At 50.7% G+C, this 25,323-nt stretch overlaps 2 protein-coding genes and 1 long non-coding RNA gene across 3 annotated transcripts in view; 2 read left to right on the top strand and 1 right to left on the bottom strand.

The window, feature by feature from the left end:
- The first annotated feature begins 63 nt into the window (after nucleotides 1-63).
- On the top strand, nucleotides 64-1,045 carry LOC117803009. The gene is made up of 2 exons (XR_004626544.1): nucleotides 64-255; nucleotides 889-1,045. It is a non-coding gene; the product is annotated as an uncharacterized LOC117803009 (long non-coding RNA).
- A 9,761-nt stretch (nucleotides 1,046-10,806) lies between these two features.
- Nucleotides 10,807-16,186, top strand: HDHD3 (haloacid dehalogenase like hydrolase domain containing 3). Its single transcript, XM_002915794.4, has 2 exons — nucleotides 10,807-11,075; nucleotides 12,439-16,186. The coding sequence occupies exon 2, from the start codon at nucleotides 12,587-12,589 to the stop codon at nucleotides 13,340-13,342; it is 756 nt and encodes a 251-aa protein (XP_002915840.2). The 5' UTR covers nucleotides 10,807-11,075; nucleotides 12,439-12,586; the 3' UTR covers nucleotides 13,343-16,186.
- Nucleotides 16,011-25,323, bottom strand: part of BSPRY (B-box and SPRY domain containing) — a 19,443-nt gene continuing 10,130 nt past the window's right edge. Inside the window, exons 3-6 of the mRNA XM_034663719.1 lie at nucleotides 22,626-22,856; nucleotides 21,778-21,803; nucleotides 17,784-17,908; nucleotides 16,011-16,572 (exon numbers count right to left, since the gene is read on the bottom strand). Coding sequence (XP_034519610.1) covers nucleotides 16,046-16,572; nucleotides 17,784-17,908; nucleotides 21,778-21,803; nucleotides 22,626-22,856 — 909 coding nt within the window. The 3' untranslated portion in view covers nucleotides 16,011-16,045. The remainder of the gene's footprint in view (nucleotides 16,573-17,783; nucleotides 17,909-21,777; nucleotides 21,804-22,625; nucleotides 22,857-25,323) is intronic.

Genomic DNA, 25,323 nt, shown 5'->3' with positions numbered 1-25,323 from the left:
TTTAAAAAAAAAAAAAAAAAGGCCCGGGCCCAGCTGCCAGCAGTTAGTGACACAGGGCACGGGGCTCACGATGCTCCCAGAGGTTCCATGCTTCCACCTGTCCACCCGCCACTGCTTCTCTGCAGCACCCTGAGCTCCCTCTTGCTGTGTACCATGTTTCTGGAGAGTTCGCCATGCTGTGGCATGGAGCCCGGGCCGGGGCGTTTGATCTCAAGGCTGCTGTTCTGGAGGTCATGACCGCCTTCCGCCGTGCAGGTAAACAGGTGGGGTTTTCCAACCTGTGCCACGGGGCTGATGGGCACTTTACCCAGAGAGGGAAATAAAGTCAGGAGACAGCCTGGAGTCTTACGCCTGGGAATACTGGTGATCTAAAGAGACCCAGGGGGAGGAGGGTGTGTGGAGCTGCAGAACAAAATGGGCAGCAGTGAAGACAGCAGAGCCTTCTGTCACTTTTTGGTGTCGAGACCTTAGCCAAGCCACTTCTGTGAACCTCAGCGTCCTTGTCTGCAAACCGGGGATAAAACACCCGAGGCGCGGTTGTCTGGAGAATTGCGTGAGATGATACGTGTCATTGGCCTGTGCTCACCGCTCCACGAGTGGGAGCTGGTGGTGTTGGTGTGCACACAGCATGGGAAGGGCCCTGACGACGTACTCATTTCTTGCGCTGTGCGTTTTATACATTGGCAAACTGAGGCCCAGCAAGAGAAAATGACCTGCCCAGGTTCACACAGTGCGCAGAGCTATACCTGCCCGGAGCTGGGCTCGGTCTTCTGTCGTGACGCCCATGGGCTGTGGCTCTTCGTGGTAGCTGCCTGCCCCCTCCTTGGCAGTGTGTGCCCCGAACTGATGCCCGGCCCCTCCCCACTTCCCGCTTCTGTCCCCCCGCAGGTGCCGACGTCATCATCACCTACTACACGCCTCAGCTGTTGCAGTGGCTGAAGGAGGACTGACGGGGACCGTGCACAAGACCAAGAGCTAGAACTTTTAAAAGGTCCCCGGGCCTTGGAGAAGCGAAAACCAAAGTAAATGCTGCTTTTGAACTGTGCCCTCGTGCCCTCTTCCTACTCACATGCTGGCAAGCGCCCAGCAGCCCCGGGTGTTTCTGCCACCCATCTTACCACCCGAGCCTCCCGGGCTCCCCCAGACTTCCCCATCCCTCTCCGGGCTCAGCCCTGAGGCTCACCTCCGCCACCCCAGCTCCTCCTTCTGGCGTGGCCCCAGCTTGAAAGCCCCCAGGAGGTAAGGGCACAGGTGGGGGGGCCTCAGAGAGGGGCTTGGAGCTGGAGGGGTAGAGGAAGAAGGCAAGTTGCATATTGTATCGTGAGAAGCTCTGGGAAGCCCGAGGCCTCTGGCAGCAGAGCTGGGGCCTAGAGGCCTAGAATGACATCTTCAGGCTGAGAGTTGAGATTTGCCTCAATTCCACTGGAGGTGATTCCCACACAGGCCCATGTTGCCAGGCTGCCTGAGATCTGTTCTGCTCTCAGCCATTTACCCAGAGAAGAGTTAACTTGTAAGTGAGCAGAAATGCTGCCTGAGGATCAAAATTCAGAAGCAAATAAGAGTTCCTGACTGCTGGAGATGCCACCACCAAAAAGGCTTTTCTGTTGAAGAGAGAAATTTTGAGAACATCTGCTCGGTGCCCAGACATGGTGCTGAGTACTGGGGCATAGCAGGACAGATCGCAGCTTGTCTCTCTCTGTGTGGAATCCATGCAAGGAGAGTGGGAAGACAGACGACAATAAGAAAACAAAGCAATTACAAATCATAATTAGTGCTTTAAAGGAAAGAAAGTGTCTGAGTCAGAATAACCGACCAAGGGCGTCTCTTGAGTGGGTGGTCCAGAAGGCCTCCCTGAGTTTGAGGGACAAGAAAGGATCCCTCCAGAGAGCAGACGGAAGTGCATCAGAAGCCACAAGAATGACACAAAGTGTGCAAAGGTCCTGCAGTGGGAGGAGCTTGGCGGGGCTGCTGGGAAGGGGGTGAGGAAGAGGAGGGGGTGACGGGACCGGAGGTTGGAAAGGTGGGCTCTGCACCTTGTAGGAAGCTCAGTCTTACTTTGCATTGGGTAGAAAGCGATCTGAAGGATCTGAACTAGAAGTTATGTGTGTTCTGCTTTCCCACACTCTGCTTCTGGGCGGAAAGGGAAGGGTGAGCGAGAAAGGCTGGCGGGGAGGCTCTTACGGGCCCTGCAGAGCACTGACAGTGGCCTGGACCCAGGTGGTGGCAGTAGAAAGAGGAGGAAGTAGGTGTATTCAGGATACGTTCTGGAGACAGAATGAGCAGGTTTTGCCTAAACTCGAAGTCCAGGGAATGGGAGGAAACAAGGGTGTCCTCATAGGTTTCTAGCTTGAGCCCCTGGAAGAGTGCTTTCTTCCAAGACTCACGTCGTGTTTCCCCTAGTAAAAAGTCAAGGCCCCAGCTAAGGGCCTTTGCAAGTCTACCTGCCATCTGCAAAGTGACAAATCCCAAATCTAGGGCCAGAGCAAGCTCAATTCAGACCTTAAAACAATACAATCTATTTTAAAATGTAGAATTACAAACTCCCAGCAGCTCCTGTAGTCAGACCAGTCCCCTCCGACTCCCAGGCATCTTCCGCAGAGCTGCAGCGGACCTGAAGACCTGATCTCACTCTGTCCTCAGCATTTTGGGCAGTAGCCAGCCAAAATCAGGGCTTGAAGAGGCATAAAGCTTCACTTTCCAAGGGGCCTGAGCCTGGAACTCCCACCTGGAGGCCCAGAGGACTAACTGGAGATGAGCCACAGATGGGCCTCAGGGCTCTGACCAGACCAGAACCTTTGGCCATGTGAGCTTCTTGGCTTCATGTCTCCTGGCCCCTTGGCCCCCAGTCCCTGAGCTCATTTCTGGTTAGTGTGGAAGGGAAGGTTCTTCAGGGCCATCCCAGACCCATCATCGCCAAGCTTCTTGTAGGCAGAGAGGGACAGGAGACTGGCATTGCTCTTCAGGTACAAACTAGGAGGCAAACACCTGCATAAACGCTCGAAGTAAACGCTAAGTGGACTGAGAACCAGGGGGCAGATGTGTCCCCAGTGATGTGGTGACAGGTGCTGTGAAGGAGGTCACCGGGACCTGATTGGGTTTGAAGGATCAGAAAATGCTTCCCTGAGAGGCTGACATTTAAGCCTGGACCTGAAGGATGAGCAACCGGGCTAAGAGCATTCCCAGGAGAGGGAACTCTGCATCTAGAATGAGCTAGAACACAAAGTGGGTGTGGCTGGAGCACATGGAGGACAAAGGAAGAGATGGCCTGAACTGGAAAGGGAGAGAGACCAGGCCCAAACCGTGCAGGGCTCAAAAGCCCGTTTACAGAAGATGGAGAGCCTTTCCAGACTTTATTTCAGGAGAAAGGAAAGCCATTTGAAGAATTTTAGGCAGCGGAACGACTCGCTCTGATTTTGCGTTTTATGAACACACTTGACCGCACTGGCAAACTGCTGATGGGAAAATGTGTAACCTGGACTGGAGAGGTGACAGTGGGGACGAAGGAGTTAGATTAGATGAGAAGGATGAACTTGGCTTGAGCTCTGGTGGCTGGTGGGACATTTACTAAGATGGGAAAGCTTGGAAGAGAGGGTAGAGCGGGAGTCCTGAATTTGGCTCTGGGTTTGCAATGACGGAGCTGTAACTTGAGAGCTTATGATACCTAAGGCCACTCAACTGGTTTGTGGCAGAATTGGGTCTAGAACCCTGTCACTGAGCCATCAGAGCCAGAATTTGAACCCACATAGTTCAACTCCAAGGCCTCTACCCTTAACCACTGTGCCACACCATCTCCCAATAAACAGTAGCCAACTTAGGGATCTAACAGGATGCTGTTATTTAATGGGGTCCACCAAGGGCAGAGTTGCCTCAGGCATCATGGTCTACGTGAAGTGGCTCCCCCTGGAGTCAGGATTTGTCACCAGAGGTGCCAGCTTAGTGTCTACTCGCGCCCGGCCATGTTTTGTGCGCTGAGACAGCGGCCAGGCAGGCAAGCTGGAAGGGTTTGCGTGGTCCTGGGTGACCTAGTTCCTCCACGGTCCCAGTCTCCTGCTGCGTGCCCTCCTCCCGCTGGTGGAGATTCTATCCTTGTGCAGAGAGAACGCAGCTTCCACCACTGGCGAGGCCTGTGCTCAGATTTCCGAGCATTGCCGTCAGTTGGTGAGCATTCAGGGCTTTTCAATGAAACTTGACTTTGTTTCCCTCTGATGTGCCTGCTTGGATGGTAGCTTGTCTGTTTCTTGTAGGACCTTCGTGAAGGCCGCAGCAAATAGCCGATACTTCCCACCGATCTCACTTTTTTACTACAAACCCTAAAACTGCCACCTCAGTGGGGCATACAGTGGGTCCAACAAACAGGCATTTTAACCAGCCACTTTGCTACCAATTGCCCAACTAGGAAAGGAGGAATCCTGAGCTGCCCCATGCCCCGTACCCCACATGGACTCTGCGGGTGCCATGAATTAGGGCCCGTGACTTACAGCACCCCATATTCTGTTCCACATATTTTGCAAGTTGCAGAAATCCAGTTCAGTAGCAAAAAAGGAAATGATTGGCTTTCATAACTGGACTTCAGTAAGGTCAGGTGTGGAGGGGTCTAGGGTTAAAGGCTGTCGTGAAGGCTGTGTCCGTTCCTAGTTCTTACATGTTTGCCTCAGCTTGGCTATAATTATTCCAAGATGGACTTTTGCCACTTGACAGCCACACGATCCTTACATGATCCTTATGACTTAGAATCCCAAAGAAATCTTTTCCCATCATTCATGACAAATCTCTGGAGGTCTCTGATTGGCCCTGTTCAGGTCACATGACCAGCCTCTTCAGTCACTGTAACCCATGGCATGTGCGATGTGGCACCATGATTGACCAGATCTGCCTCATTACCTCATTACACAGAAGTCTGGTGAAGTCTCAGAACTTTGCAGCAGTGGTCCCCTTTGCCTGGAATGCTTTTCCCCCAAATCTGTGTGGCAGTCTCCTTTTTATTGCTAAGATCTTGGCTTCCTCATTGCTTCCTCAAAAAACCTACCCTGACACCCGATTTAAAGTTACTCCCCAGTTACTCTGCATTAGTCAGGATTCAAGCTCTGTGGTCATAACAAGCCAAAGTAATGATAGTTAAGAGGAAAATGTTTCTCTCCAAGCAGTCCAGACCATGTCAGCTACATGGTGTGCTGGGGCCTGGCTCCTGCCTTGTTCTGTCCTCTTCCACACATCTCGGCTTCCATCTCATGGTCAAAGATGGCAAGTCCAGTTTCCACCATTAGCTCCCCTCTTCAGTCAGCAAAAAGAATGGCAAGTGGAGGGCATGACGCTTCTTTATAACGGTGCAACTCGAAAGTTGCACATATCACTTCTGTCCATGTGCCCTTGTCTGAACTTAGTCACATGGCCACACCCGGTTGTGTGAGGGACATTGGGAGATAGAGTCCAGTGGGGCAGCCATGTGCTTGGCTAAAACTAAGGGGTTTAGTTACTAAGGGAAAAGGGTAGGGTAGAGATAGGGCCAAATGGCCACCCCACCACATGAAGTTTTGTAATCACAGAAACGATGGTCAGGACATCAAAGAGGTGTTTAGAGACCATCTAGTTCAACGCTGATTATACAGATGAGAGACAGACCCAGAAAGGGAACTTGTTCAAATTCACACAAGCCAATGGCAGACCAAGGCTGGGATTCAGGTCTCCAAACTCCACGCCCAGTGCTCCAACCTGGGGAAGGGATTGGTTTTAGGGGGACTTCAGCTTTCTATGTGTTATCCTAGCTTCGGATGCATTTTTATACTCCTGTATTATAGCTAACAAAGATATATTCATGTTATTTGTGTAAATAAAAATAAAAACATGACCAATGCATATATGAAAAGGCATTCTCTCCATTAGTCAACAGAGAAATTCAAATTAAAACCACAATGAGGGGGGTGCCTTGGGTGGCTCAGTCGTTAAACGTCTGCCTTTGGCTCAGGTCATGATCCCGGGATCCTGGGATCGAGCCCTGCATTGGGCTCCCTGCTCAGCGGGAAGCCTGCTTCTCCTTCTCTCACCCCCTCCACTGGTGTTCCCTCTCTCACTGTGTCTCTCTCTATCCAACAAATAAATAAAATCTTTTAAAAAAAATAATAAAAGCACAATGAGGGGCACCTGGGTGGCACAGTCAGTTGAGCGTCTGACTTGGTCTTGGCTCAGGTTGTGATCTCAGGGTCATGAGATTGAGCCCTGGGTTGGGTTCCACGCTCATCAGGATGTGTGCTTGAAATTCTCTCTCTCCCTCTCCCTCTGCCCCTCCCACTCGCCCCCCCAAAATAAATAAATAAATATTTTTAAAAACACACACAGTGAGATACCACCATACATCCATCAGAGTGCCTAAAGTTTTAAAAAGAGACAAGGCTTGGGGCGCCTGGGTGGCACAGCGGTTAAGCGTCTGCCTTTGGCTCAGGGCGTGATCCTGGCGTTATGGGATCGAGCCCCACATCAGGCTCCTCTGCTATGAGCCTGCTTCTTCCTCTCCCACTCCCCCTGCTTGTGTTCCCTCTCTCGCTGGCTGTCTCTATCTCTGTCAAATAAATAAATAAAATATTTTAAATAAATAAATAAATAAATAAGAGACAAGGCCAATGGTTGAGAATGTGTGGCTTCGGGAACTCTCAGACATTACTGGCACAACCACCCCGAAAATTGGCCCTATCTGCTAAAGCTGAACGTACGTATAGTTCATGACCCAGTGATTCCACATGCAGGTGTTCACCTAATAGAAATGTGTGCCTACATTCACCCAAAGACACACATACTCAAGAATGTTCCTATCAATGCTTTCTAATATTTGCAGGAAACTAAAACCAGATAACCCAAAAGCCCACCAACAGTAAAATGTCATGGGGTTCCTGGCTGGCTAAGTCAGCAGAGCATGCAACTCTTGATTTCAGGGTCATGAGTTCAAGTCCCATGTTGGGTGTAGACCTTACTTAAACACACACACACACACACACACACACACACTGGGAACCTGGTTTTGTCTCAGGGTCATGGGATCGAGCCCAGCATAGGCTTCGTGCTCGACATGGAATCTGCTTGGGATTCTCTCTCCCTCTCCTACTCATGTTTGTCTCTCTCAAATAAGTAAATAAATCCTTTAAAAACCCAGTCACACAATATAGGGCACCTGGGTGGCTTAGTCTGTTAAGCGTCTGGCTCTTGATTTCTGCTTGGGTCATGATCTTTGAGATCGGGCCTGTGTGGGGGTTCCTGAGCAGCGGGGAGTTGACTTAAGGATTCTCCCTCTCTCTCCCTTTACCCCTCCCGCCACTCATTCTCCCTCTCCCTCTCTCTCTGAAATAAATTTTTTAAAAAAAGCAAATTCTAAAAAAGACACAATAAAATGTGCTATGCTTATATAATGAAAAGCTACAAGTAGGAGAATGAATGACCTACAAGTACACATAGCAACATGGAAAAATCTCACAAATAAAATTTGAGCAAATTTGAGCAAAAGAAGCAGGGATGCTTGGGTGGCTCAGCTGGTAAAGTGTCTGCCTTCGGCTCAGGTTATGATCCTGGGGTCTTGGGATCGGGCCCTGTGTCAGGTTCCCTGCTCAGCCTGCTTCTCCCTCTCCCTTTGCCCCATCCCCCACCCCCAGCTCGTACTCTCTCTTGCTCTCTCGCTAATACAAAAATAAATAAAATCTTTTTTTAAAAAAAGAAGCAAGACAAAAGAGTGTATGCTGTATTATTCCATTTCTAATCCAGTTCGAAAACAAGTTCAACTATGTAATTAGAAGTCAGGGCGATGGCTACCCTTTGTGGGGTAAGCAAGCAGAAGTAGACCAGGTCTCTAGGGTTCTGGAAATCCTTTTTCTTGGTCTGAGTTCTGGCCGTATGAGTATGTTCACCTTGTAAAAATTCAAGGACATGTACGCTTGTTTGTACTTTTCTCTGGAAATATTTTAACGTGTTAAGTAAGTAAATTAAAATTTTAAAGTAAAGAGAGATGTGTCTGACGGCCCCAGCCTGGGTTTACTTATGTATGAGAGTATGAGATTCTCAAGGGCGAAGGCCTCGTATAAAAAACTTGGGCTTCCTCCAAGAGAAATGGACCAAAGGTAGTGCTCAGTATATCGACTTGCCAGGTGTCTCCAGTCACGAGTTCAGAGTCCACACAGGATAGATCAAGGGATGAAAACCTCCAAGGAGGATTTCTGTCCTCTCACTTAGGGAGGAAACTATATCCATTAAGTGTACCCATCTTTTTTAAGTAAGCTCTACACGCCGTGTGCGGCTTGAACTCATGACCTTGAGATCAAAAGTTACACGCTCCACGGACTGAGCCAGGCAGGTGCCCCAAGTGTACCCATTTTTGAACTGGCAAATCAAAACGAAGCTTGTTTTCAGAATAGTGGGGACCTGTCATTGGCTTTTCCGTGACACGCAAGGCTTCTTTATCTCTACTGAAAGGTTTTCCAGAGAAAGAAAGACAGAATCTAAAAGGCAAACAGTCCAATGAGAGCCACAACTCCAGAGGGCACACTCAAATGGATTATAATGGACTCGTCTACCGTGCGGAACAGGTACTCGGGGCTGAAATAGTTACGTGACCAGACAAAACCCTTAACCTCGCAGGAGACTCAACTACCTGAAAAGAATCATCTTCCAGGGGGTGGACAGGTGGGCAACACAGGTGCAGGGGAGCGGGAGATGCGGGCTTCCAGGTAAGGAGTAAGTCACAAGGGATGAAAGTCACAGCACAGGGAATACGGTCAATGCAATCATAATACTGTTGTATGGTGACAGGCGGTAGCTACACTTGTGAGCAGAGTGTATACAGAGGTTGAATCACTATGTTGTACACCTGAAACTAATGTAACACTGTGCGTCAACTATACTCAAATACAAAATTTTTTATTACTATTTTTTAAGTAATCTTTATGCCCAATGTGGGGCTTAAATTCACAGCCCAAGATCAAGGGTCCCATGCTCTACCAACTGAGCCAGCCAGATGCCCCTAAAAAAAAATTTTTTTTTTTTTTTAAAGAATCATCGGGGTACCTGGGTGACTCAGTCGGTTAAGCGTCTGCCTTCAGCTCAGGTCGGGATCCCAGGGTCCTGGAATCCAGCCCCACAGCGGGTTCCCTGCTCAGCAGGGGTCTGTTTCTCCCTCTCCTTCTGTGTGCTCTCTCTCAAGTAAATAAATAAAATCTTAAAAAAAAAAATTCTCTACTTCTCAAAGAGCTTTTTCATGTGCTCTCACTTAATCTTGATGTAAGCATGCTCTATTCATATACGGAGGAACTGAGCTTCCATGGACAAAGTCAATTACCTTGGAAATTAACTTAGAAGTGGCCTGGACTCCAGCTGGAGCTTATTTTGTTCAATCCCCGCATTTTGCAGATTGGAGACTGAGGCCCAGAGAGGAAAAAAAATTCAATGAAGCGTTCACAGAAAGTCGGGTGGCAGAGCTGGGACCAGAACCTAAGGAGTTGGGTTTTAGGTGACCCTGGAACCTGAACCATCTCAAACTTTCCGGACTTCTGTGAAACGCAGCTGGACCTCTGACCTCCCGCTCGCCCTTTCCACTCCCACTTGTAGGAATCTTGCTTGGGATGAGTTTTGGAGTCAAGCTCTTCCTTGCTGGCCTGAGGTCTGTGACTCTGCACTTTGTATTTTCTCCCAGGCCTGGGCCCAATGAGGAAGATGTGGTTCTGAATGAAATGAACAGGCCAGTCTTACAATATAGGAGGAAGTTTTGTTTAAAAAGAAGGGAGAGGGGAGCGGAAGAAGGAAGAAAAAATATATGCACGTTTGTGTGCTCCTAGGAAAATAGCATAATGACCCAAAGTGCCACCGCAGCAACCCCTGGGGAGTGAGTGGGGCCCCCGAGGTCCATCCTCCTTGTCTCCCCACCTCCCGGGGCCACTGCCCTTGCTCAGTAAGCAGGCTGGGGCCCCAGCACCTTTGTTCTTGCCCGTTGCTCACCTGCGGCACAGTCCCTTAATCTTCACCTGGCTGCCCTTCAGATCTTTGCCCCTCCCTAACCTCACCCAGAGAGGCCCCGGCACTGCTCGTGGCGCCATCCTGATTTATTGCCTTTATAGCTCTCATCACTATCTGAAATATTGTGTATTTACTTGGTCTGTGCCCCTCTCGGGTTCCATGAAGGCAGGAATCCTGTCTTTTTTCCCACCGTCAGGCACAGAGCAGACAGATGCTCAATGAGAAGATTGGGCTTTCGTTTTTTACTTTGTACACTTTGTATTTTAAAACATTTTTGAAGATGATTTTTATATCAAAAGAAAAAATCCAGCTAGGTTACTGCAGAGAACTCTACCCTCAGCAAAATGTCTTGGGTAAGACAAGTTTCCAAATGAAAGCAATTCCTTCCTAGTACCGACTGGAGACTCAAACCAGAAAGAGTCAGCGCCTTGCCCAAGTCCACACAGCATTCAGCAAGCCAGGCCGGGGCCCAGATTTCCCTTCTTCCCAAGTCAGCCTGGCGGGAGAGGCAGAGAGGGCGAGGGCGGGGCAGGCAGAGAGAGAGAGGAGTGTGCAAGGTGACCCAGAGATGCGGGGTGCGGGACGGGCAGTGAGAGGGTGTGGGGTCTCACGCTCGGGCAGAGAGGGGTACGGAAAGGACCAGGAAGGCGGGCGACCGAGGGCGCCGGGGGAGGGGAAGCTTGTGAGGGAGCGGAGAGGACTGTGGCGGGGGAGAGGCGGGGAGAACCGCGGGAGGAGGCACGGGGAGGGCGGAGGGGCCAGGGACGGGGCAAGGAGGGGCGGGGCCAGGAGGGGCGGGCCTCCGGCCTCGTGGGCGTGGCCGAGCGCCTGCGCAGCGTTCCGAGCCTGCCTGGGGCTGCGGCTTCCTCCCGCGGGTTTTGCCTGCGGGTCAGCTGGGTCCTGAGTCCGGGAGGCTGGGGATTGGGGGTCCGGGGTCGGCGCCGAGCGGTCGGAGCGTGCCGGAGCTGGGAAGGGGCCCGAGGAGGCCGGCCGCAGCCACGTCACGCCCGAGGTCACGCTGCAAACGGCAGCTGTAGAGATTTCGCTCTAACAGCGGGCTACCTGGACTTTGCTGCCATCAAGCCCTGGAGGTGAGGAGGAACGCCGAGAAATTCGGGCTTGCAAGCCCAGAGGCCTCAGCCCCGGCTTCCAGAAACGGAAAAGTCTGTGGGTCGGGAGCCAGAGCTCTTTGTTCTAGTTTTAGCTGTTAGCGAATCCCTGCGTGGCTTTGGGCGAGTTCCCGCCCCTCGCTGGGCCTCCATCTACCCATCAGTAAAGTGACAGGGCCTTTGGATGGCTCTCCCTAATTTCCAGATGGACTTAAATTCATTTCCTTCACAGACTTCCCCTATGGCTTTGTCCCCAGCTTCACCAGCCACTTCCCTTCCTCAACGACAGCTTGGCTGTTCTCTGAACTCTGGACCCTTGGGTTTCAGCTAGACAGCCTGAGATTGCCTGGAATCAACTGTGTGGGGCAAGAAGCTTCACCCAGCCTCTGGGCAACAGGCCGAGGACTTGTTTCTTGTGCATTGAGTCAGTAATGCTTTCATTGGCTCTCTACCTAGGCAGACCTTGTTACCTCCAGTAAAGATGAAGCTGGGGCTCGGAGAGGCTTAGAGACAGGACCGGGCTGCTCTGTCTACCTTTGGCCCTGTGCTGTGCTGATTCACCCAAATTAGATTGTTTTAAAATCCAGATTTGTCTAAGCATGATGCAGTGGAAGGGAGCACTGGCCAGAGTCTGGAAGTTTGGGTTCTGGTGCTGGCTGTGCCACTGTTTCACCTTAGGCAAGGGTCTGCCCCTCTCTGGCTCAGTCTTCCCTGATAAACAAGGGGTCTGTCACAGGGTCTGCAAGGTCTTTGGCATTATTAACAATAGTATAATAGTAAGCATAATTGTTTCCATATCTTGATCTACGAGGCCCTGCCACAGCGGCCCTGTCTACCCTAAGTGGCAGACATGACATTGACCTACCTCAGGGCCTTTGCACTTGCTGTTTCCAGTGCCAGGAACACTTAACCACCACCATTTCCTGCATCGCCGTTAAGATCTCCGTCGAAACTTGACTCACTTAGGAAGTTCAACACAAATGAGATGGGATCCCTGGGTTTATATCCTTATGGCACATGCTGACTTTGTTATACTTCAGTGTTTGTATAGTTCTTTGTCTCATATCTGTGTCTGCTGTTCTTTAATGCCTGTAAATGCCTGGAGGGCTGGAAATCTATCCTGTTCCCTAGCATCTAGCACATAGTACGCGCCAGAAATTGGTGGAATGAACGGATGATCTCATTTACTGCAACAATCTTGTGAGGTTGGCATGTTGTGCTCTTCACTTAGGAGACAGAGATGCAGAGAGTGACACTCCTAGGGTCACACAGTTAGTGGGAAGTGCCAGAATTTGAACCCAGTCTGTAAGGCTTGAATTGCCACCTCGCTGCTGTCTCATTGCAGGATCTTCTGCTGTGAGGAAGTGCCACAACTCTGACCCACAAGGCCTGGAAAGAGAAGACCTTTAGGTTGTGGAGGGGGTCTTGTCTGGCTCAGTTTCTCTTTAGGCCCTGGCAGACCTGGGGTGGACTTGCCCCCCTCCGACAGGCCCATGGCGCATCGGCTGCAGATACGACTGCTGACGTGGGACGTGAAGGACACACTGCTCAGGCTCCGCCACCCCGTAGGAGAGGAATATGCCACCACGGCCCGGACCCACGGGCTAGAGGTGGAGGCCGCCCGTCTGGGACACGCCTTCAGGCAGGCCTACAGGACTCAGAGCCACAGCTTCCCCAACTACGGCCTGAGCCAGGGCCTCACCTCCCGCCAGTGGTGGCTGGATGTGGTCTTGCAGACCTTCCGCCTAGCAGGGGTTCGAGATGCCCAGGCTGTGGCCCCCATTGCTGACCAACTATACGAGGACTTCTGTAAGCCCTGCAGCTGGCAGGTGTTGGAGGGGGCCGAAGCCACCCTGAGAGGGTGCCGAAAACGGGGTCTGAGGCTGGCCGTGGTCTCCAACTTCGACCGGCGACTGGAGGCTATTCTGAGGGGGCTGGGCCTGCGGGAACACTTTGACTTTGTGCTGACCTCCGAGGCTGCCGGATGGCCCAAGCCTGACCCCCGTATTTTCCACGAGGCCTTGCGGCTTGCTCAAGTGGACCCGGCAGTAGCGGCCCACGTTGGGGACAGTTACCACTGTGATTACAAGGGGGCACGGGCTGTGGGTATGCACAGCTTCCTGGTGCTTGGCCCAGAGACTTTGGACCCTGAAGTCAAGGGTTCTGTACCCCAAGAATGCCTCCTCCCCTCACTGTCCCATCTCCTGCCTGCCCTTGACCGCCTGGAGGGCTCACCTCTGGGACTTTGAGTATGATGAGGGAAGTGGCTCCAGCAAACTCTGGAGATAGAGAGCTGCTTCCTTCCTGAGATCTGGCCTCTGCCCCTCTCCCTGCGGCGTCCCAATGCGATCTGACTATAAAGCCGAGAATGCGGGGTTTGAGCCCCTCTCCACGCCTCCGCGGTGGTTTACTTGCCACACCTGTGTCTCTCCCAGCCTTCCCACCCCCCACCTACAAGAGTCACTGGGGCCCAGCCAGCTTCAAAATCAGGCACGGTCGAACTTTGTTTTAGCAGCAGGGCGCTTTCGTCGGGGGAGGGCTGACTGGAACCCCAGGACGCCAAACAGCAAAAGCAAGAAACTGCTAGGGTCGAGACAGGTTCTAGAGCCCCTCAGTCGGGCCCTGAAGCCTCTACAACTCCCAGTGGGTAGCAGGAGATCAGAGGACCTTAGTTTGGAAAATGGGTGCTAAGCTGTGCTGTGGGGACATGTCCTCTACGACTATATAGTGCGAACAGGATTTCAGACGAGGAGGGCCATCATTACGTCACGAGAAGATGCTCACTCGTGCTTGCCAGGTGTTGGTCCTTTATGTGCATATATAACCCTCAGAGCTTACGTGACAGACAGAGGTAGTGGGACCGGCACTTTACAAATGAGAAAGAGATTCAGAAGGAGCCTGCCAGCGGTCACAGCTAGTATGTGAGAGAGCCAGGGTTCCAGTTTAGGACTGTCTGAGTCGAAGCCCTTGGCTTGACCACTAAGTTGCAAGGAGAGGGCTGTGTCCCTTGAGACAGTGCAGTGGAGATCCCGGGAGAACAGGAAAGGTGTTCTACAGGTCAGTTTTGAAGGGCACCCCACTCATAGGTGTTAGCACGGAGGTAGGAGAGCACAGGGAACAGGGACCAGAGCTTGAGGTGGCAGGAATGTAGGACACATGGGGGGAATGACGAGACTGAAGGAAGTAGGCTGAGTTTTTAAAATTCCATGTCTCTTCCTGCCTCTCCCCTCTTCACACTCCTCTCCTCTCACACCTGCTTGGTATTTACCAGACTCTTCTATTCCTTGCCTACTGCCAGGCACATAACATGGTGTTTTGTTCTGGTGCCAGCCACCAGGGAGGGCTCCGGAGTGGCCCTGAACTGCGGTGACATTTAGGTGGGCAGGGAGAATAAGACACGCATTCCTGGCAGGAGGCCCATCAACTGTGGACTGAGGGCTACCGTGGGGAGTTAGATTGGCAGTTTGGGGAGCATTGGGGGGGGCTTCAGGTGCCAAGTAGAAAAGGTGGGCTTTGGCCCAGGATTCTGGGCAGAGACAGTGTCCCTGTGAGGGGAGAGAGGCCAGACTTCTTCCAGGTCTGTCTGCCTCGGACATTAATTCCTGGGTATCAGGCCGTGAACACGTGGGTTGTGAGCTGTGTTCACAGAGCTGCAAGGGCCTCAGAAGTCATCTCAACCAAAAAAGTTGCCATTCAATCTGTGGACTGGATTTGATCTACCCAGTGGTTGGAGTAAATTACTGAGCAAACTTAAGAGTGGGGAGGGCTCTGGCCCCCATCTTTGAGCCCAGGGGCCTGAAGTTGTAGGTAAGATTGCCTTTGAACTGTGTTCCTAAATAAAAGAGAAATGTGAGGACCACTGTTCTACTGTGACCTCAGAGAACAGGAAGGGATTTGCCCCTGGTTCCAGCAATGCAGGGCCCAGAACCATCTCGGTGCTCGTTCGGCTGCGTATGCTGAGCTGGAAATGCGGAGGAGGGTGAGGAAGATCTCTCTTTCCCAGCAAGCGCACCTCTTAAATGTGAGCTGGCATTTGGGGGATTTGCCCAATTTCCCACAAAGAACATGGAAGGAACTTTCCAATCTTTTAAAACCTTTAATAACATACATGTTTCCTAAGTCTGGCCCTCCTACTCCCTCAGCTCTCTGGGGTTGGAAGCCCTCACTCCAGGTCTCCACATTATGTCAGGAGAGGAGGGCATGAGCTGCAGGCCGGGAGCGGGAGGGGAGGACAGTTTGTCCCTGTGACCACGGGTGGGCACAGCTGAGCTCCACTGTCAAGCTCGAGGCAGAGCTGCCAATGGGGGCGTTGTAGTCAGGTTACCTCCGGACACGTTCTTCTGTCTTCTGAGCCGCCAGGCTGGACCTGCTGGGGGGACACAGCACCCCGCACCCAGCCCAGAGTCCTCTGGCGAAGAGCAGCCTCGCAGGAGTTCTGAATCCCTTTCAGGTGGTTCTCGTGTGCTAGAAAGAGATGTTCTCTCTGTGCTGTGTCAGGAAAAGGACTGAGAAGCACGGAACTGAGGAGATGAAAGCTTCCAGGCTTTTCTGCCAGAGCCACTTCGACCTGCTTGAAGCCGGGGGGGCAGAGGGCTGGAAGGCAGTGCTTCTCCAGAAGAGTCTACCACACACACACAGGCTCCTTTCCATCCATCCATTCGCTCGCCAAATATTTATTGCATAATCTGTAGGCACCAGGCACCGCGCTGGTTGCCAGACGCGACGTGGTGAACAAGACGGCCTCAGAGGGGCAGATGCCTAGTGGGTTTGGGAGACTATGCTCCCCACAGACACCCAGCATGTCACAGCTGAACCCAGACCAGAAACGGATCCCTACCCCTCCCAAAGCTGCCCATCGGGCAGAGGCAACATGGGGGGGGGGGAAGACACTGGGTAGGAACACGGCCTGGAGGCATGGTGGGGAGTAGACCGGGACGCCCGGTGGCCACGGGTCAGCGGATGATGGAAATGGTCTGGTCGGCCACCGCAAAGACTGGGAAGAGGGGCCCTGAAAAGGGCGCGTGGTGGCTGTGGAGCACCGTGCCTGAGGCCGGCTCATAGAAGAGCAGTTCGTGCGCCTGCAAGTCTAGAAGCACACCCAGCTGCGTGGGGCAGCGCAGCAGCCCCAGGGGCTCGTGCTGCCCGGCGTGGGAGAAACGGAACTCCTGGTCGTAGCGGGAGAAGACCCAGGAGAAGGTGTTGTGGCCCAGACGAGAGTCACTGCCGGAGCCCTTGCGGGGCAGCTGGCCCAGGGCCACACCCACCTTGTAGGCACAACTGTTCTGGACATTCACCATCCAGGTGTGCAGCCCCGCCTGGAAGGAGGTGGCCGCGAGGGCATTGGGCCAGTGGTCAAAGCGCTCGGGGACATCTGCACAGGCCTTGGACTTCTTGGCATTGAAGGTCAGGGTCCTTCGATCATCTGACAGTTGCAGGAAGGGGCTGACGGTCCTCTCGTCGATACGCACGTCCTCCGTGCCTGCCAGGAAGAATTCTGAGTTGCCCAAGGCCCACCGTCAGCCCTAACCTGGTCCTGTCCGGCAGCAAGGGGCTTCCTCGCCACTCACCAGCAGTGTTACCTCACACGAGCCATTTACTCTCTCTGAGCCCCAGTATCCTCATCTGTAAAGTGGGGATCAGTCGGACTTATTACAGGGTGGACGTGAGGACCGAACGGGATGGTACGTCTAAAGTGCCTGCATTGGTAAGTGCTCAGTAAGTGGTGGCCATGATAAGAAGAGTTATTATTCGTCCAAGACCCTCACCTGTAAACTAGGAAGAAGGCCCAGAGAGAAACAAGTTGCCCAAAGTCACACACCTAGTTGGTGGCAGGGCAAAATGAAGACCCAGCATTTTGTTCCCAGGTCTAGCATCCAGCACCGATCAGAGCACATTCCAGTTGGGGCCTATCTGCGGCCTCCAGATCAGATCCGTCCCAGGGGCACAGGCCCGGGAGCTAGGAAGCATCAGATCCATACTTTCTACCAACTCACTAAATGGGACTGCTGGCAAATCAGGCACTCTCTGATAACAGAATCCAGAGCAGGCAAGCTAGAGCTTGTATTTAAAAATTAAGGCTAACACGCAAGGGAGGAGGGTTAAAATTGAGGAACAATTCAGTCCATTACCCTAACCTCTCTGAATTGTGCAAACACTACAAGCAGGAGCAGAAGCTCCCACCTAGCTTGGAGGGGGGGTTCTGCTTGGAGAACTTCTGCACTAAGTGGGAATTCCTGCAGGGAGAAGACCGTGTCACATTCACTGCATGAGGCCAGGCCACAGTCTGCCTGAGTCACTGTTTGGTAAGTAAGTGAGGCGAAACCAGGCAGCTCAATTCTCGCTCCAGATGCTCTCCAGTTGGCCAGCACTTGTATCTTAAAGAGAAACTCGGTTTCTAAGAAATACTACTAAGCTGTCCCACTCGGGCAGGACAGAACTGTGACTTACAGAAACAAGATTTTTCTTAGAGCCAACAGAGCAGATTGGTCTGGAAACGGGAAGGACCTGACCCGGCCACCCTGGGCCTGTCCAGAACCTTGGCTTCACTGACAAGCCTGCATCTGGCATCACTGTTTGCTTTTGCCACGGTGCCAGATGTTCTATTCCCCAGTGTGACACGGCAGCACCCCCCAGCCAGTCAGCCAGCCGCCCAGTTGTTCCCACTGGTGCTGGGCTCTAACAGCTCCTAACCTGAGAGAGACCCGAGAACCGCTGTCACCCAGAGTTGGGTAAGTAGTGGGCTCCGAATGCACTTCTCATTAAAGTTTAACTTGTCCGACTCCTGGGGATCCAAAATGCCCTCTGCTTCCTCGGTCCTTGTGGAAGGGGGAAAAAAAAAACAAAAAACCAGGATTCAGGAAGGTTCTGGAAATGGATCTGAATCCATATAGGGTGATGGGAAAGGGACAGAAGTAAAATCCTCTTCCCATGAGGGTGACACCAAGATTGGCAGTCAGGGCCCACACAGGCCCCCTAAAAGGAGGCCTGAGCCAAACAGAGAGCTCGGCTTTCCCCTTGTGCCCCCCAGGGGACTTAATTCCAGCAAGGCAGACAATTTCCAGAGAGGTAAATACTTGGTGCCAGTATTAGAACATGGAGTTGGTCTGCTCTGTAGGAGAAACAATCTGCGGGGTCTCTAAGTTAACAGCAGAGCAGGGACAGGACCTAAGCCTCTTATGCACCAGTCTTTCAACTCCCCCATCCTGCATGGAGAAAATCTCTCCTTCTTCCAAAACCTACTGCAGCAAAGCCTATTGGTTCAGTAAGAAGGTACAGCCACTCCTCTGCTCTTAAAATGCAAGTACCCGGGATGCCTGGGTGGCTCAGTTGGTTAAGCGTCTGCCTTCGGCTCAGGTCATGATCCCAGGGTCCTGGGATGGAGCCCCGCGTTGGGCTCTCCGCTCGGCGGGGAGTCTGCTTCTCCCTCTGCCTGCCTCTCCCCCTGCTTGTGCTCTCTCTCTCTCTCTGACAAATAAATAAATAAAATCTGTAAAAAAAGAAAAAGAAAAAAAATGCAAATACCCTTGAGGGAGCCCACAAGACGAGAAGGGACTATCAGTTATCACCCCAACCATAAATTAGTTCTAGCGCTTTGCTCCCACTAGCTACCTCTCCTCAGCTCATGGGGCACTGGGTGCAGCTGGAGGGAACACAGGAACAGAAGATGCCTCGGAGGGGAGAATTACCATATATTAAAGTATCCAGTTTCTTCTATAGAATCTTATGTAATCTTTGCTATAACCTGGAAGATAGCTGCTATCCCATCTGACAGGAAAGAACAGAGATTCAGAGAAAGCACTCAGCTAAAAAGGGGAGCTGGGTTCAAGTCCTGCCTCCATGCAAAAATCGAACAAATCCAGTCTGGAGTCCAGGCACTGTTCAACATAATCTCCCCTTGGTCTAAAATGAAAAGAATCAAAGGGGTGTAGGGTAAAGTAAATGTTCGTGAAGGAGCTTTGCAGACCTCTGAACTGGGTTCTGAGAAAGCGCTTTCCCAGCCCCTTTACCCTGAGATGGCTTTGAGATCAGGTAGCAGTTCTGAGAGCACACTCTCATCCCCAAACCTCCTGGTTCTGCCCATAATGAAGGAGCAGGGAGAGAGGGTGGGGCACATCTCATGGATCCAAGCTCTTTGCAAGACTGCGACTGACTGTCCTGGCTTGGGAAGACAAGGTGACCAGAGCCCTAGAAAAGCTGAGAGCAGGCTCTGGTAACAAAAGCTCTTTGTGGTCCGGACAAGAGAGGGTCTGTTGCTATCTTCCCAAAGCACTGAAGCTGGGGCTGAAGGAGCCCCAGCCATCAGGCAGGGAGGAAAGAGAAACCCATGTCAGCAGCGCTGAGCCAACCCAGGCCAGTCGCAGACACTACAGTCCAGACAACCAGCTGATCCAGCACCTCATGGTTCAGAAGGGAAAACTCACGGGGACGCCTGGGCTCAGTCGGATAGGCGGCAGCCTTCCACTCAGGCAGGTCATGATCCCAGGGTCCTGGGATCGAGTCCCACATCGGGCTCCCTGCTCGGCAGGGAGCCTGCTGCTCCCTCTGCCCGCTGTTCCCCTACTTGTGCTCTCTCTCTCTCTGACAAATAAATAAATTCTAAACAAAAAAAAAAGTATTTTGTTGTTATTGTTGTTTTAAAAGGCTAAGGAATAAATTCCAAATTAAATCAGGAATTCCAGATGGATCAGGAAACAAAACACACAAAACAAAAAACACACCAAACACCATTAAGAACTTTGTGGGCACAACTGGCAGCATGTGAATATGGACTATATTTTAGATAATAGTATTATATCAACACTAAATTTCCTGAGCTTAATAGTGACACTGTAGTTATATAAGAGATTGTCTTTGTTCTTGAGAGGAAGATGCTGAAGCATTTAGACAGAAAAGGTCTTGCTTTCTGCAACTTACTCTCAAACAAAATAAGTGCCATATATTCACTTGTTAAATAGCTAGGAAGAGACAAACAGACCAAGAGAGTGAGCAGATATGGCAAAATACTAGCAATTAGGATTTCTAGGTGAGCTCCTTATACACTTTTTGCAACTTTTCTCTGCATATGAAATATTTTAAAATAAGAAGAAAAAATTAAAGATCAAATTTTTTTCAAAAACCATAACAGCTTGAAGTTGAAGACAGGATGGTTTTAGAGGAAGGTGAAGAAGGTAAAGGAGAAAGAGAAGACTAGCAGAAGTGTGGAAAGATTAAAAGAGGGAAAAGAGGAACAAGCCAAGCATTTAAAAGAGACTGTAGGGGCACCTGGGTGGCACAGCGGTTAAGCGTCTGCCTTCGGCTCAGGGCGTGATCCCGGCGTTACGGGATCGAGCCCCACATCAGGCTCNAGGAGGAACAAGCCAAGCATTTAAAGGAGACTGTAAAATCAAGTTCAAGGCATCCATACTGGGGGAGCCTTCACAGACTTCCCAAAGAGTGAGGTAAATCTATACATCCTGAACCAGAGAGATTCCCAGAGAGCCTGACAAGTTATAGAACAGCAAGNTAAAAGAGACTGTAAAATCAAGTTCAAGGCATCCATACTGGGGGAGCCTTCACAGACTTTCCAAAGAGTGAGGTAAATCTATACATCCTGAACCAGAGAGATTCCCAGAGAGCCTGACAAGTTATAGAACAGCAAGTATTAAAACAATCCCAACTGTGTTTTAAAAAATATTGTTTTAGAGGTAAACAAGCCCAGACATACTCTCCTAGGACTCTATTTACATAGGAAAGTCCATAAGATACATATCTGACTGTTAAAGCTGATCACCTCCAGGGAATAGGATTGGGAAGGGGTGGTGGAGACATTAAAAAAAAAAAAAAAAAGTTTTAAGTAGTCTCTATGCCCAATGTGGGGCTCAAACTCACAACCCTAAGATGGAGAGTCACTCGGTCTACCAAATGAGCCAGCCAGGTGCCCAGAGACATTTTAAATTTTCAATGGTTTTATATTGGTGGCATTTTCTCTCTTTCTCTCATGCACATGTATTACTGTTGAAATTTAAATATAAAAATAGCCAAGAAGAATGGACTGTGCTCCCCAGATACAGCTCCGAAATCTCTCACAGAAGATGTTTATTTCTCCAGAATTTAATTTCTTTGCCTGGCCAATTACATCCTCTTGGCCACTGCCTCAGGCTCTTGGCTCTCATCCTCTCAGGACCCAGGGAGAGCCTGGTGAAGCGCTTTTATTATTCCTGCATTAAAATGCAAATTTTGGGGGGGTGGTAATGCAGACTTAGATTTCCAAGAGTCTTTCCCAGATCAATGGGGGCTGAGACAGAGAAGACAGTGGTAGGGCAGGTGTCAGGTGTGGGCTGGGGCCTCGGCAAGTCCACGCCCCTCTTTGAGCCTCGGTATTTCCATCCGTAGATGGGGGTGGGTGGGATGGGGACTGGTTATTTTGCAGCAAGATAACATTTCAGAAAGCCCTTGGCAAGCCTCTGATTGCTAAGTGTTTCTTTCACTACCCTTCCGCAGGGCTCTCCAAGCGATTCTCCCAGTTAGGCTCAGGAAGACCCCAGTGCGGGCAGCGTGGCTGCGGGGCAGGTCCCGGCAGCATGGCACGCCTTGGGCTCTCGGCCTTGGGCTCTCTGCCGGGAGCAGCAGGGCCTGAAGGCGGTGGACTAGTGACAGGCCCGCGGGCAATGGTCTCCACGGCTGCCCAAACGACGGCCATACTCACCTCTCAAAAATCTCCTGGTCCTTCTGCTGTGAGAAAAGAAAACAGAGTCAGGCTTAGTACCAGGAACTCAGCAGGTAGTCAGGACGAATGTATTCAGCTGGCATGGAGGGGGCCACGTGGACTGACTCTAGAATAAAGCGTTCTGTTCCTGCTTTAAGACCCGAAACAAAGCTCTCTGGGTCCTTCTTCGCACACCTCCCCACCCGCACTCGGAATGGGTCACTGCCTCCCGTGGCCCACAGCCTCCTGCATTTCCCTCAACTGAACTTCAGGACAAGTGTCTTCTTCGAACACCTCACCCCCCCCCGCCCCCACCGAGACCGCCAGCTCCCGGCTGGCTGGGACTCCCTCTAAATCTTCTCTCGTGGCCGTCCCCGGGTTCGGGAAGGAATGTGCTGTCCGTGGAAGCCATGGGACTCAGGGAATGCATGATCTAGGGCAGCGATGGAAACTGCCCCACTTGAATGCCAACGCAGCTCGGCTGTTCCACATTCGTATTCTCTGCTGGGCAAATTTACTCGTCTACAGACGTCAGACTGTCCCCTTAAAAACCGCAAGTATCTGCATCTCTGTATGAAGTACTTTGCAGGAATACAGACCAAAATATTACCCACAGTAGTTTCTGGGTGGTAAGAGTTAAGGAGCCCCAGTCAGTTCCCTCCCTCCGCAAGCTTCTGAACCTGATCTCTAGCTCATTTCCTTTAATGTCATCGCTCCCCTTTATCTTTCAGGCACCGGCGTCCACGTTACTTCCTCCAGGAAGCCCACCCTGACCCCTGCCACCCGCAAGCCTGGTGCACTGGTTGTGTCTGGCCCACTGGTTGCGTCCTCACCCCTGCCTGACTTACAATCAGCTGGAGATCATCCAGATGAGTGAGCATGCCCACCAGGCTGGTCCGGATGGTGTCGAGCTTCTGCAGCGCCTCAGTCCAGTGGACTCGCTGTGTCAGGATGCTCTGGTGGGCCCGCTCCTCTTCGCCATGCACCTGTTCCAGCAAGCGCTGCTCCTCGCTCTCACACAGACTCCTCACCACACCTAGCCTCTGGATGACCAGTTCCCGCGCCGCGCTGGCCATGCTCTGATGAGGGATAACACAGGGAATCGGGTCCCAGCGAAGCCCCAGTCAAGATTAAGGGGATTTGGGCTCAGTGGAAAGGAGTGCTGGGATTGATTGGCCATGTCTGCCACAGGCACAGTAATGGAAGGAACAGTGCTTACGCCATCCAGGCCTTAAGAGTTCCCAAATATGGTTTAGAGTAAAGAAATGTGAGATTCAGACATCCAGGTCATATCTCGTAGAGCCAGGATCACAGAATGGAAGAGCTGGGCATAGTCTAGAGATCAACGCGAATCAATTATTTCATAGTCAAGAATACCAAGGCCAAGGGACCAAGGTCAGAGAATTAGAGAATTGCCAAGTAAAACAGCCTACAAATTCATCCCCATCAACAGGATCTGTGCCAACAGTAGTCCAGCTGATATTCTGACTATGTCTTTCCTAAATCTGTCCATTCCAATGGCTTCCATGATAGAATTCTTATTCGTGCCAGGGGGCATGCCATCCACTCCTAGTGAAGCTAATGTGGGTCTCCTAGTAATTAGCACAGGGTCTGACTCAAATATTTACCAAATGACTAAGGGGAAAGTTTCTTCTAAGTCACAAATCTCTTCATAACGCTCACAGGCCACGTCAGTGAGAGCTGAGACTAGAACCCCAGTTCTTTTGACTCTCAGTCCAACACGATTCCGTTTCCCCCAATGCCATCTGACAATCAATCCTCCCCAAAGGCTGCAGGAAACACCTGCACTCTTGCCAGACAAGGGAGAGTAGAACAGTGTCCTTCGTGCCGGAACGTCGGAGACAGCCAGCAGCTTTCTCTGTGCCCTCCCCATGCAGACCTGCTCTGTACAGTGAAGGGGGTAATGACCCCTGCTTTACAGAAGAAACTGAGACCCACAATTTGCCCAGGGGAGAGGAAGAGACTGAATGGCCTAAGAGAACCCAGGAATTAGTTCTGACTCCAACTTCAGTGCTCCCTGAGCCAACATTACACACTAGTTAGGAAGTTAGGCTTTATTTATTTTATTTTATAAGATTTTACTTATTTATTTGAGAGAGAGACAGAGACAGAGCATGAGCGGGGGGAGGGGCAGAGGGAGAGGGAGAAGCAGGCTCCCTGCTCAGCAGGGAGCCCGATAAGAGGACTTGGTCCCAGGACCCTGAGATCATGACCTGAGCCAAAGGCAGATATTTAACTAACCAAGCCACCCAGGCACCCCAGGAAGTTAGGCTTTAGAGACAGACAGTGCCTGGATTTAAAACCTTAGCTGATTCACTTACTCTCTGCAGGGTGTTGAACACATTATTGATCTTCTCTATTACCTACCTCATGAGGTTATTGTGAAAGATTAAATGAGTTATTACATACAAAGTAAACAGAGCAGAGCCCAGCACAGAAGTGTTCAACAATGTTAGCTACTGTTCTCTCTATCCCACCTTGCTGTTTTGCCCAGAGGGGTGGGTGTCCGTAGCCACATTTGTACTATGTCTATGATCAGGACCAAGAACAGACCCTGTCCCAAGATGCAGCGGATACTCTCTCGCTAGAAGACTGTAATCAATTTCAACACATTTCTTGACTCATTCCCAGAAAAGCGTAGCAGAGGAAAAAAAAAATCTCCCTTTCCAAAGATATGCCAGAATAAACTAAACACTGTCCTAAAACAAAGCACAGAAATGGTGGAAAAATAGCCCACAGCATCCTTTGAAAAGTCGAGCTGCTCTGGCAGCTGCATAAAGGAAATCCCCTGGAGTCCAAATGTAGAAAGGAAACTGAAAACCGGTGTAATCGAGAGCTGAGACTCTATTGCCCTGAATGCAGCTTGAGATTTCTCTTAGAATTTTACACTCTTCTAAACTTAAGAGCCCAGTAAAGACAGAATTTTATGGAAAAACAGACAAATCCACAGCATGATATGAAACTATAAATGCCCCTTGCCAGCAATCAGCGAATATGGCAGATAAAAAATTAGTAAGGATAGAGAAGATTTGAATGTGAAACATTTACCTAAAGCGACTGTGTTTTAGGGCACAGAGCAAGTCTCAACAAATTTCAAACAACTGATATACAGACTATAATGAAGTTAAGTTAGAAATTACTAGAAAAAAATAACAATGATAATTTTAAAAGTAAAGCCATACATTTGGAGATTTAAAAACCTATTTCTAATAACACATAGTAAAATAACAAATCACAATGGACATTTAAAACTACGTATAGCGGAATGAAAATATGCCTCAGATTTGTGAGAGGTATCTCTAGCAATACCTAGAAGGAAATATATGGCTTAATTGCTGACCTTGAGAAAGAAGACAGACTAAAATTAATAGACTGTGTCCAGCTGAGGGAGTTAAATAACAATGGAGTATGTTCCCCTCTGAAAAAAATTATAAAGATAAGAGGAGTAAGACTGATGAATCACAGACCTGTACCCCTGAAGCAAATAATACATTATATGTTAACTTAAAAAAAAAAAGAGGAAAA

This window comes from Ailuropoda melanoleuca, chromosome 7 (assembly GCF_002007445.2).
Source record: "Ailuropoda melanoleuca isolate Jingjing chromosome 7, ASM200744v2, whole genome shotgun sequence".
In the NCBI taxonomy this organism is placed as follows: domain Eukaryota; kingdom Metazoa; phylum Chordata; class Mammalia; order Carnivora; family Ursidae; genus Ailuropoda; species Ailuropoda melanoleuca.
Note: the sequence above shows the minus strand (reverse complement) of the source record. Positions and strands in the feature narration are given on the sequence as shown.

Bases quoted from the DNA above. Each gene is read 5' to 3' on its own strand.
- HDHD3 (XM_002915794.4), top strand. From the start codon at position 12,587: ATGGCGCATCGGCTGCAGATACGACTGCTGACGTGGGACGTGAAGGAC.